The sequence below is a fragment of the Schistosoma mansoni genome, assembly GCF_000237925.1.
Source record: "Schistosoma mansoni, WGS project CABG00000000 data, chromosome 3 unplaced supercontig 0174, strain Puerto Rico, whole genome shotgun sequence".
Taxonomy (NCBI): Eukaryota; Metazoa; Platyhelminthes; class Trematoda; order Strigeidida; family Schistosomatidae; genus Schistosoma; species Schistosoma mansoni.
Window position 1 is genome coordinate 420,416 of NW_017386012.1, and position 13,946 is coordinate 434,361.

At 38.8% G+C, this 13,946-nt stretch overlaps 1 protein-coding gene across 1 annotated transcript in view; it reads left to right on the forward strand.

The window, feature by feature from the left end:
- The window catches only part of Smp_197770 (rab6-interacting protein 2/elks/erc/cast,putative), a gene marked incomplete at both ends in the record, with an annotated part of 107,045 nt that overhangs the window by 48,039 nt on the left and 45,060 nt on the right, over window positions 1–13,946 (forward strand). Inside the window, one exon of the mRNA XM_018791213.1 lies at window positions 787–891. Within this exon, the coding sequence (XP_018645594.1) occupies window positions 787–891 (105 nt within the window). The remainder of the gene's footprint in view (window positions 1–786; window positions 892–13,946) is intronic.

Below are 13,946 nucleotides of genomic sequence, written 5' to 3' on the forward strand. Positions count from 1 at the left end.
CTGCATCTCAGAGACTGACCAGTTGCAGTCCTAACAAATCTATGGGAAGATTCAAACAAACAATACTAAGTTGAATTTAAGCATCTATCTAATATTTCATGTATAACTGATATCAGATTATGGTTACAACATTCATTTGATTTTCTGATATTTTTCTAACATTTATCATCTTCTAATTGACTCAAATAGAGTTTACCATCATAGAACTACTCTCCTTTTTACGAGTTGTCCGTTTCTTTGATTGTTTATTCTTTTTTTCAATCAAAGTGGATTCATAGAGTGAGTAACATGACCGATATTTTATCTGTAAGAATAGAGTAGTAATTTAAAAAATCTTATGACTTAAGACAATATCAAGACAATCCACACAGGATGCACATATACTAACAAGAGACTTATCCATTGCAGTCCTAAATAACAATAGGAAGATCCAACCAAACAACACCAAGTGAATTTAACTCAATGGGAAGATTCAAACAAACAATACTAAGTTGAATTTAAACTTCACCCCATTGCACAAGCAAGTGACTGTCAGGAATCAGTGGCCGTGTATATAACGCGATGACGTTTAAAGCGAAAGGTACTGGGTTCGAGTCCCAGAGTGAACATCAACTCTGAGATGCAGGTACATCCAGCTGACGAGTCCCAAATAAGACGAAACATGCGTCCTGGATTCCACTTCTAGCCACTATCCATTTTTGCTTACCATAACTCATTAATTGTTTAATAATTTTCTTTTCATAAATGAAAAGCTTTTTAACGTATATTTTATTTTTGATAATAAAGGAAAAACGTATTTCAGAAAAAGATGCTTTACAAAAGAAATATGAATCAGTTTTAAGTCAATTAAGTGAAAAATCTGAAAAACTTAAACAAATAGAACAAGATTGTGTAAGTTCAATCAATTTGATTATCTTGGTTAATGTAAACTTTCTTATTATCGAAAATCGATAATATTATTTGATTTTTCGATTGATATTATGAATTGATTGATGTTAGACCACCGTGGAAAACCTGGAAGCACTGTTCAACCGTCCCGTTTTATTGTGAGACTCCGCGACAGTAAACATCCAAAATCCCGCTCTCTGGATTTGAACGCAGGATCTTCGGTTTCGCGCGCGAACGCTTAACCACTAAACCACTGAGCCGGCATCAGTCAGTCAGTCACAACGTATAACTTCGTACGTACGTACATCAGCTCGAGTTGCCATACCACATTAGCACAGAGATTCAGTTGTCGAGCCGGCATCCAACGGTGTTAATGTTTAACCATAACCAATCCACGAAATCGCTCAACTATCTTTCGTGGTACTGAGGTAGATACCTGTCTCTACTTGACTTGAATCTTCTCCACAGGTCACAGCTTCTCACTAGAACTTATGTGCTCATATTGTAGAAAGTAATTTTCTTACAGATTCAATTATGAACTATTCGCTAAACTGTTGAGCACAGAGTTTTAACTTAGCCAAATTTAGAATAAGTAAGCTATTTAGCTTGACAATATTTATCTGTTTCTAAAACATAAATTAACATTGTTAGTGTGGTGTATACTGCTTATATCGACAGACACAAGTAGTATGCCACACCAATCATAAGTGGAATACCTGTCAAAAGAAGGCTGAGACAATTAAACTGAAGAAAAAAGAACGGGAAAAATAAAAAAAATTGGGGACTGGAAGGATCGTGAAGGATGTAAAGGACAATTAATCGAAGATGTACAAATGTAGTATTTAATGTATTACTTACTTTCGCCTGTTACTCCCAATGGAGCATAGGCTGCCGACCAGTATTCTCCAACCCACTCTGTCCCAGGCCTTCCTTTCTAGTTTTATCCAACTTTAGTTCATTCTTATCATGTCTGTCTCCATTTCTCGGCGTAATGTGTTCTCTGGTCTTCCTCTTCTCCTGTGACCTTCAGGATTCCATGTGAGGGCTTGTCTTGTGACGCAATTAGGTGATGTCCTCAAAATGTGCACAATCCACTTCCAGCGCTTCTTCCTGATTTCTTCCTCCTCTGGATGGAATCCAGTTTGTTGTCTCCCATAGTAACTTGTTTCTGATAGTGTCTGGCCTTCGGATCCGAAGTATTTTGCGTAGATAACTGTTAATAAACACTTGTATCTTTTGAATGATGGTTTTCATAGTTTTCCACGTCTCCGCACATTTTATGAAAGAACTCTGTAATTTTACATTAGACAGTATATTAGTTGTCTCCATCTGAATATTCGTTCACTTCATCGGTATACAAAATAATCAATTAATACAATCTATTAAACAGAGGAAGAGAGAAACAAAAATAACATACCTAACACTAACTAGAGAATTGGGAAAAATTGGTTAACAAACCTTATGTGGTTTATGATAAATATAAAGTTATGATTGCTAAATAAACACTACATATAGTTCGGATCATGAGTCAATTGAAGCTAGACCACCATGGAAAACCTGGAAACACTGGACGGCCATTTCGTCCTATTGTGGGACTCCTCAGCAGTGCGCATCTACGATCCATGATTTCAACTATATAAAATCACTAAAATCTCCACAAAACCCCCTTCTGAAAACACTAGATAGTCTGACAAGGTCAAAGAGAGTTTATGTCTTGACCCATGACCTATCAGTCTCGCGCGCAAGCGCTTACCCTCTAGACCACTGACCCGGCATCAAACGCTGTTAATGTTTAACTTCAACTAATCCACGAAATTGAGTAACCGTTCACCATTGTCGTCAGCGAGTAACTATCTCACAACAGACTCACAATATTGAATTGTTTATCATCTGAAATCGATAATTGGATACCGGCTCAGTGATTTAGAGGTTATGCGCTCTCGCACGAGACTGATAGGTCCGGGGTTAGAAACGGCCATCCACCTTCAGGTTTTCCATGGTTGTCTAGCTTCAATTAACTCATGATCTCAACTATTAAAATTACTTTAATATCCACAAAAATCCCTTCTAACAGAAATAAATGAGTTTGAAAGAATTATCGATTTTTCTAGTTGAAATCACGAGTCAATTGAAGCTAGACAACCATGGAAAACCTGGAAGTACTGGATGGCCATTTCGAACCTCGGACCTATCAGTCTCGTGCGCGAGCGCATAACCTCTAAATCACTGAGCCGGTATCCAATTATCGATTTCAGATGATAAACAATTTAAAATCATATCCTTTGAGTAGTATTAATAGCACAATCCCAATTATCTATGTTATTACCTGTTTATTGTTTCTTTTTATATTCACTCAGTATTCTAGTTAATATCAGTTTAGATTATAATTATTTCTATTATTATTTATTTAGGCAAAATCACATATTGATGAAATTAAAAGATTAAATACTGAATTAAATGATTTAAAACATCATGTTAGCTATTTACAAAATACAATAAAAAGTCGTGAAACTCATATTGAAACCACGGAAAAAGAATCTGTAAGTCTGTTATAGATTTTTATATTTATGTAAATAAGTTTTTGTTTCCATGACAAATCAATGATATTTGCCTTTCAATTCACTTGGTATTGTTTGGTTGGATCTTCTCATTGATGTTTAGGACGGCGATTGATCAGTCTCTTATTAGTATATATACATCCTGTGAGGATTGTCTCGATATAGCCTTAATTCACAAACATTGTAAGCAAAGATAGATAGCGGCTAGCAGGATGCACATATGCCAACAAGAGACTGATCAATTGCAGTCCTAAACATTAATGGGAAGATTAAAATAAACAATAATAAGTGAATGTAAACTTCCCACCATCACACAAGCATGTAGTTATCAGGACTCAGTAGCTGAGTGAATAACGCGATGGCGTTTGAGACGAACGGTACTGAGTTCGAGCCTCAGAGTGAACGTCAACTCTGACATGCAGGTACATCCAGCTGGCGAGTCACAAATAGGGCGAGACGCACGTCCCGGATTCCACTTCTAGTCACTATTCATCTTTGCTTATAATATTTTCTTTGTTTACTAGTTAGATATAATGGAAAAGAACTCATAAATCTACATTATATATTTCATATAACCTCATTAACAATACTTATCTATAATATCAAGTTATTTAATATATATATGACCAATAGGGTATTGTTATCCCTCGATAAGGGTAATGAATGGTAACTTTGGGATCCATTTATGAACCAATACTATGCATATATTTTTATCGTATAACTGCTAAATAACTAAACTATTCATATTCGCTAGCTCTTCTTCTAAGCTTTATTATAACTTATAAACTATTGTTATACGATTTACCTTTCTTGAGTTATGCCCTGTCTATTATTTACTATCTCCCTTATTCACAGCCACATTTGGCTAAATCTTGTACAGATTTTGTTTTTCTATTTTATGGTACGATTTGGTCTGTTTGTTTGGTATATAAACCCAGTATGTTTGAGAATAATGATTCATATTGAAGAGGCTGTTATTGGTGTTTTGAACTTAACTGGCTGGGCTAGGCAGATAGCAGGATCGACAAGTGCTCTAGATTGCTCTTATGGGTTTCGTGCGTCACTGTTTTGATCAATAAATCATTGCTCTCTAATAGGCGGGTACAAGATAATAACAATTACTGGCACAAAATATAACACTTTTCTTATTCATTTACTCAAAGCATTGTATGAAAGAATTATCCATAATGGAATACTTGGATTATTCAATCTTCTCATTATGAATTAGTTATACTGGATAAATAAAGTAATTATAAGTAATAGTTGAAAGCGTAAGTCAATTGAAGCTAGACCACCATGGAAAACCTGGAAGCACTGGACGGCCGTTTCGTCCTATTATGGGACTCCTCAGTGGCAATGCTCATCCACGATCATAATTGAAGAAGAATTAGTTGTTTGATATGTTTGTCTATTTGTGTTAAGATATGTTGAGTTTCTTGTTTGCCTACAGATAAAATATGATCCCTTTTCTCTCTGGAAAACATTCAAGCATCTTTTAACCCAATCAATTAGAATATATTTTCAACTTAAATTAATTCAAGATATAAGAGAAGAAGTTGATTATGTTAGACAACTTTTATCATCATGGAATTTATACTCGAACCCTTACAACATATCTTGAAGCATGTAACTAGTAAGTATGAGCTTATATAATGGTTGGAGAAACTTGACTAGATGATAACAGTTTGTTGATGGTATACATCACAGATTAACACCAGTTAGAACATCACTGATAACCACGTATCACTAGGAGTCCTTTAAGGCTTAGTATGATACTCCGTAGTCCCGACCGTTGCTACTACCTTGAGGTGGTGGTTAGGCTTGCTTATCCGGATGAACCGATTCGAGCAATACTAGCTGGAACAATCGTTCCTCAAGGTCCTACCATGCCAGACAGGTCGGTTGAAGAGCGGTAAGACTAAAAGTAGCAAACCCAAAGTCCGAAGGCTAAATCGTACTGCTGACTGTACAGAGGTGTGACAGCAGTAAGGTGTTTCCTTCAGTTAACCAGCATAACAGCGATGCTGCCTTCCTACAAGGAGGGGTGGGGTTAGAATAGGTCGACCCTAAAAATGCACACCTCGCCTCATCCCACGGATTTCCGTCTCCGGCGGTAAGGTCCTTTGAAGAACGGAGCTAACACGTCAAAAATTCCCCACAAAAAGGCCGTGCGTGACCGGCCTCAAGCAGTTGTCCCTTGGGCACTGCGGTCACGCTGTCAGGTCGTTAGGACCAACACTAATCCAACTTCTTTTTCAGGTCCCTCTGTTATAATGCGAAATATAGCGTATTGCGATAGGACTACGCGAAATTCTACCGATTGACCAAATTCAGATATCCTAGTTCGACCCCAATACTGTTCCCCAACTCCAATAAATCAGAACACAGCCGTTAAATGAGAATTGTTTATGGGGTCAGCAGCAGAACAACAATGGTTTACAGACAAGGCATATTTATACAGTTACGATGACTATTAACAGTAACCAATGGAAAGGAAGGACACGTGAAGGTTATAATTAGGACGACTCAAAATTGACCAATAGGGAAACGACACATGAAAGTCATAGTTAGGACACTGTAAATAATGGCCAATAGGAAATAACATGCGAATTATGTGAAGAGTCTGAAAACATACCATTTTACATTCGAGATAATTTTTGGGATATTCTTGTGAATATCCTAACACCTCCCCTTGGAAAAAATTAATAGCGACGCAATCGTGGGTTTACCTGAAAGTTCTTTGGTTTTCTTCGTTTGCGCTTTGACCTCCTTCGAGGTAACGACGAAGAACCTGAAGAATGTTCTGCTTGGTTAGATGACTGAGTTGCCTCCGTTGTAGGTATCGGCGGAAGTTGAAAAGTATCTAGCAGTAAGTCGAGGGGAACTCGGTTAATAATTCCAACTTTTTCTTTGGCATCTCTTGGCCGTAGTTGATTATGATGCCTGGTCCAGATTTCTTGGTTTACTCTGACCTCATACATGACCTTCCCCTGTCTCTTTGCGACTTCACCCTCTATCCATCTATCATACCCATGTCTATAGTCCCGAACATACACTTTCGCACCAACTTTGTAGGGAATTCTAGTGTTCTGCATTCGAGGATTCTGCCGGGTTACTCGCCTGGGTGCCATCGCACTATGGACTGTTCGTAGCCTCCAACCAGGCTGGAGGAGTTCGATGAATCGATTTTGGAGGTCTGCAGCATGCTGTTGTGTAGTAGCAGGAGTTTTTACTTGATTACAGATAGTGCTGATAGGTAGATTGGCAAGACCAAGTTCTTCGAACCAATCTAAACCCAGAAGATTGAGAGGGGATTTGGTGATGTAGCACGTACCCTTGAAGGTTGTACCTCTGAACGAAATACAGCAATTAAGTTCACCATGAAGGCGGAGATGACCACCACATGCACTAACGGCTGTCTGCGAAGATGGTTTGATGGGAGGTTGACCCAAGGTTCGCCAAGTTTCTTTTGACAGAATAGTGATATCTGATGCAGTGTCCAACTGCAATCGAACTGGCTGACCATTGATTGAGAGGGTTAGAAATTTGCGTCGCGTGGCGGCATGGGTGTGGAAGACTGCTGCTAAACTTCCTGATGAGGGAAGCTGCTTTTTAGTATGACGACGTTGCGTCTGTGCATTTCGACGACTATTGGGTCGATGAGATTGGCAAAAACCGCTTTTGTGACCAACTTTATGACAGCGATCGCACACCTGCTGTTTGAATGGACAAAATTTCACATAATGCCAGGCTCCACAGTGCCAACATGGAGAGGGGGGCTTCTTGTGAACCGGTCTGGAGTGATTAGAGAAAGAAGGAGCACTGGCTTTCGTAGGACCACAGGTTGTTGATCTCGGAGATTTGTTCTGACGTTGGACAGCGTGAACTTCGCAACCACCCTGGCCCCCAGATTGGACCAAAGTGGTGTCACGCTGCAGGTTGACAATGCGTTGATACTCGTCGGCGATTGCATTAAGTGTCAGCGTAGGGTCTTGTTCAAGGCGGTTCAGCAATCGAGTTCTGATGTCGGAGAATTTGGGTGACTGAAGACTACATATGAATACGAGGGATTTGAATTGGTCGTCGGTAAGGGATTTGAGCTTGAACCGTTCGCACTCACGGTTGACAATGCCAACATGGGTTAAGAAGTCATCGGACTCGTTCATGACCAGTTTTAAACAGCGATAACGCGTATTGAAGAGTGAATGATGGTCACCAAAAAGTTGACTGAGAGTTTGAACAGTGGCATCGAAGGAACGGTCTCGTGGGTTCTGCAGTAGAATGTAGTTGCAATACTTATCAAGCTCTGATGGACCAAGTTTTCGAAGGAGAAGACGCACCTTCCACGAATCATCTCTGTCAGCAAGGTCGACTTTAAAAAGATCTTCATAACGTCTGAACCAGGTATCAAATGTAATATTGGCATCAGGATCATAAAGAAACTCTGAAATACCACTAGTAATACCGTCGACTGATTGAGGGATTGTTGGTGTACATGAGACTCGAGAAGAGATCTGCGTCTGAGTAAGCATCTCCATCAGCTTCAGCTGTTGCTTGAACAATTCTTCTAATTTAACTGGATCCATAGCTAGTCAGCAACTTGTTTGCAAAATCTCCGTCGCCAAATTGTTATAATGCGAAATATAGCGTATTGCGATAGGACTACGCGAAATTCTACCGATTGACCAAATTCAGATATCCTAGCTCGACCCCAATACTGTTCCCCAACTCCAATAAATCAGAACACAGCCGTTAAATGAGAATTGTTTATGGGGTCAGCAGCAGAACAAAAATGGTTTACAGACAAGGCATATTTATACAGTTACGATGACTATTAACAGTAACCAATGGAAAGGAAGGACACGTGAAAGTTATAATTAGGACGACTCAAAATTGACCAATAGGGAAACGACACATGAAAGTCATAGTTAGGACACTGTAAATAATGGCCAATAGGAAATAACATGCGAATTATGTGAAGAGTCTGAAAACATACCATTTTACATTCGAGATAATTTTTGGGATATTCTTGTGAATATCCTAACAAATACACTCCATGATTCACGCCTCCACCTGCTGTTATACAACCACACATATACACGAGATTCTCGAACATTTTATCTGTTCACCACTCATGGTGAGCGCGTGTTCAGGATCCTGCTAGTCTTGCAGAAATACATTTAACTTCGAAGGTGCAATGCACATACCGTTCCTGTGGACACGAATTGTCAACTGATCAAGTTCAGATTGCATGGCTTGTGTATTAGCAGACCACAAGGCTTCTCGGTCCTCACACAGGCCTTCCATGAGTTCATTACGCAACAGTCGTCGTTTGTGGTCAAACTCACAGTCACTCGGAGTAGACGGACGGGCTACGATGAGTTGTAAGGAGCCTGAAGAAACCCAGTGCTTATAAGCGGGATGTGCCGCACGTTAGTGCTAGTCAGAATGAGGTTGTGATCTGTGCACTGTTGCAATAGATGATCCCTGTTATCTGTCCGGCAACCAACAAATACACATTGGCCACCTAGACCACTCCATTCTGTGCATTTCCGAGCATCTATGTATTCAAAACGAGACAGTGATATACTCATTACTACCCTGGTAATCCAATTGATTGTATTTGTTGTTGTTTCTTTTTCGTTATTAGTTTATCTTCATTAACATATAGTTTGTGATATATTCCTCTCCCATTACCGAATTCTTAGACCACTCCTTCACACACATTTCCGCTCACTTGATTCTCTTAAATTATGTGAATTCTTCAAATTCTATACAATAATTACGCAACCTATCTTATCTGCTTTTAATTCCATTAATCTTTTATTATCTCTAAAATTATCACACAATTTATCTTATCTGTTTCTGAACCCCACCTAACTATTACACCACCCATCGTTTATGTTCCCCTGATTCTAACACCTAATAACTTCAGACCTGTTCTTGCACATATGTTTATTTATATACAGACAGTTATCATTGAACTCCGCCTGTAGCTCCTCTGGGGGTTATTGCCGGTCCCAAGCCCGGGTAAAGGAGGAGGGTTGGGCATGTGGTTAGCGACCCCATCCCGTAGAAAATCAACTCGCTAAAAAAGCGCTAACCAGAAAAAATCATTCAAACCTTTCAAACTCTGCCCTGGGAGTAGAAGGAATAATTATGACGTCTCATGATGAAAGCTGAGTTCCTTCGGAAGTCATGAGGCCGATGCACCTTCTTACAACCAGAGCGACAATTTTTATAGGTACATGGAATGTCCGAACAATGTGGGAGACCGGAAGAGTCTTTCAAATTGCTGCAGAAATGAGAAAATACAACCTGGAGGTTCTTGGAATCAGCGAAACACATTGGACGCAGGTTGGACAACAACGACTGTCTTCAGGAGAACTTCTGTTATACTCCGGTCATGAAGAAGAAAATGTCCCACATACACAAGGAGTTGCATTGATGCTGTCCAGAAAAGCACAAAATGCACTTATTGGATGGGAATCTCAAGGACCAAGGATCATCAAAGCTTCCTTCAAAACAAAGAGAGGGCATTACAATGAACGTCATCCAATGCCTTTCTTCGAGATGCAGACAAACTCAACAAATTCAACATAGCCCTCATCAACAGGTTCGAGGCCTTTCATGATCTACTCAATAGAGAGGGGACTACCATGAAGAGCAAGTGGAAAGGTATCAAGGAGGCAATCGTTTCAACATGATAATAATAATAATAACAATAATAATAATAATTTATTCTCAAATAACAGATTGTTTCATGAGGCATGCCGGTTTACAGGCAAGATCAAATTGTTAAAGAAGTTACAATTTTCACTGTTGAAAATTACTCAGCTGGGTTGATATTTCATAAGATATGAATGTAAATGGATTTCGTAAGAAACATATCAATATCACACTTGGCGCACTTTATAGAGGTATCGTTGCAACATACAACTGATGGTCGAGAATAGATACATGCGAAGTTGGGGGCTTTTAGAAGTTTCCAACTTATATCGCTCCGGAATATCTGAGGCTTTAATAACGGTGTACGACGAAGTCACCCGTGCCATATCTGTCTTCGGTGGAGTATCTGCAGGAGGCTGAAAAAGGTGTAAGAAAAAGGAAGGACGAAAAGCAGAGCACACAATATTCATGGAGGAATAGTTAATGTATAACCATTTAGTCTATTTGTCTGTTACTGAAGTATTTATTAGGTAAGAACATACTAATGTGTTAAAGAAAAATAAGTGTGGGCAAGGTATGAGTGGGTAAGGAACTGTATAAATGAAGGTAGTTCAGAAGAAAGCATGGAATTGCGTAATTATAAAATAAAGTGCTGAAAACAGTATTCCGATACAAATGGCTGTCTCCCTTTTTTTTCGAAGCTGTTTGAACTCTCTTTTTTGTTTTTAGATTTTATAGGGTATAGAGTGGGCTTCGCTTTTAGCCAATTGTCTAGTTTGCTTGTATTAGGATTACTTGGTAGGAAGTGGAACCAATTTAGCTTCTTTTTTTAACATGATCTAAAGTGGTATTTGGCATGAATAATTTCGCATCAATACCGTTGGTTCGTGACATCCCACTAGACATAAGGAGACGTAATTAATATGTTCTGCCCTACAGACACGGGTGGATTGAAGTTATCTCCCCACCATCATGTTTGCTGGTCAGTAACGCCACCCTCCCTCCTTTTCTGATGTCAGGCTCTCTTACGTTTGTGGTCGGTATGAATATTGCTTGTATCAAGGACCATAGTTGGAATACACTGTCTCTACAAGTTCCATGTTACAAGCGAATCAGATGGTAATAGCATTTGTATTATGGGTTAGATATCCATTTAATATATCGTACTACTATGAATACAACTAATGGTAAAGGTTAGAAGAGACAAGTCAGATTATATGTGGTTAAGAGATGGTAAGGGCTAATAGCAGACCAGAGGATATGATAGTAAATATTGTAAAATTTTCAGGGTAAGAAAAAATAAAACATTGAACAACTCACAAGAATTTAGGACGTATGAGCTTCTTTTGATCGGCCTTAGTTGGTCAACATCCATAAGATTAGTGAGTTATCTGTCTACTTGTAATAAGAAAAATAAAAGGACATATAACTTAGGAAGAATAATTTGGATTTATCCATTAGAGAGATTCGAAAACTGAAAATGAGGGTTAGGAGCGGAAGGCCATGGTTAAAAATCAATAAATAGTGGGGAAGGATAAAGCATGTTTTCTTTAGTTTGGCTATATTCATACTAACGACAATGGAGTTCGTTATATTCTTGTTCCGTCTAGATATTGGGCGGTCCATAATAAAGTGCCTCATTGGTAGGCGGGAGTTCAAGGAATAGTTGGTGAAGTCCTTTAGAGTTTAGTAACAGGGTTATTAGCCTTTTAAATTTGGTGAAGGTTTCACAGTTACGGAGAGGTATTGGCGACCTGTTCCACAATAAACTATACCGAACTGTAAAAAACTTACAACGCATTTGTTTTTGGTGTTTTTCGGTAAATAGTGTATATGCATTGTTTCTTAGTCTATAGGCTGGGTCATTGATCATAGTTGGACAGGAGGTTAGGAATGACAGTCCATTTATTGCTTTGTAGAGAAATATCAGATTGTTCCTTAACCTACGGTGCCATAAAGGTTCTAAAGAGAGGTGCTTACATCTACTTGTGTAATCAAGAGTGGTGTCACTTCCTAGCAGTTGGCGTGTAAAACGTCTTTGAACATCTACTCTTATTTTGTCAGTGGTATTCATATTAGAGAAGATAAAAGAGCAGTATTCTAAGGAAGGTCGTACACATATTTTGTAAAGGGTAAGCTTGGCATCTGTCGTGAAGAAATTTTTCGTTATGAAGCCAATTAGACGTCTGGCTTTAGAAATAATAGAGGAGGCGTGTGCTTTAAAGTTTAGGCTTCCTGTGTAATTTATTCCTAGATCGTGTACTGAATTAAGTGTCTGGACTTTACTTTTATTTAAGTAAAGTTGGGGTTCATAGGGGTGCTTTCCAAAGTGCATGATCCCGCATTTGTGGAGGTTAAATGGTAATTGCCACTTTTCGCTCCAGATAGTTAGGTTATTGAGACCATCTTGAATCAGGCGTACACTTTCACTTAGAACCTCAGGCTTATAGCTGTATACTATTTTGAGATCATCAGCATATAAGTATGGTTTCCCAGATTTTATGATGTTACATATATCGTTTATATACATGAGAAACAAAAGTGGGCCTAATACACTTCCCTGGATGACGCCACTAGTTATTGGTCTAGGTAATAAGAGACAGTCGTTGTACTTTACCATTTGTTTACGTCCCTTTAAGAATGAAACAAACCATGAATAGAGTGGGTTGTTGATTCCGAAGGACCGTAGTTTGACTAGTAGCCGTTTGTGTGGAACCTTATCAAAAGCTTTCTTAAAGTCTAAAAATATGACTGATACAAGGAGTCCATTGTCTCGTTTCAGAGTTATATCATTCATGTAATCCACTAGGCATGTATCACATGATCTGGACCTAAGAAATCCATGTTGGGAGACCGAGATGAGATTATTAGTAATTACATGTTGGACTAACGCCGCCTTAACTACTTTCTCCATCACTCTAGACACCACTGAAGTTATGTTTATGGGTCGGTAATTTTCAACATTTGCTTCAGGTCCTGTTTTAATTTTGGGAATGATGTGTGTAGTTTTCCAGGCAGTAGGGTAATGCGCTGTAGAGAGTGATATCGCAAATAGTTTGAGTAATAAAACACACATATCATCGCCTCCACGTTTTAGCATGCTAGCCGGAATACCATCTGGTCCATCAGTGTAGGAGTGTTTCAGTGTACTAATTGCCTTAGAGATATTCTGTACATTGAAGTCTACGTTAGTAATCTCAGAGGCAGATGCTGTGATAAGTTCTGAATCATTAAGTGGTTTTTCATCAGTTAATGAGGAACAAAAGTGTTCATTAAATAGTTCCGTAACAAGTTTAGGATCTTCGTATACTTGTTTGTCTTTAATAAATATGTTTCCTCTCGACTTAGAACGTTTAAGTTTATTTTGAAAGAGTGTGGTGAGTGCTGAGGAGTTATTACTAAGTTCGACAGCACGTTTTTCCTGTTCGATTGCTTTTTGCGTACTTATTGCGTCTGTCTGGACAAGTATTTCTGTCATCGTTACTAAAGAGGAGAAGCCATTGGAGTTGTGGAAGCGAGTACAATGTCTCTGCAGACGTCTTCGTGTACCGACCGGTATAAACAGATCTTTAGAAAACTTAGGTCTCCAGTACTCTAAAGGTGCGATTTTGTTCATGATACTTCCGATGTTGTGATAAAATATATTGGTTAGTGTGTCGGTATTGTTTGCAGTAAAGAATGTTCCCCAGTCAGTGCTTCTTAGGTAATTGTGAAAATTATTCCAATCTACCTTGCGATAGTTTCTACGAAGGGTTACATTTTTACGTCTACCGTTTGTGTTTTTTATATTAAGGCTACATACGACAGCGTTATGATCACTACCTGGAAACT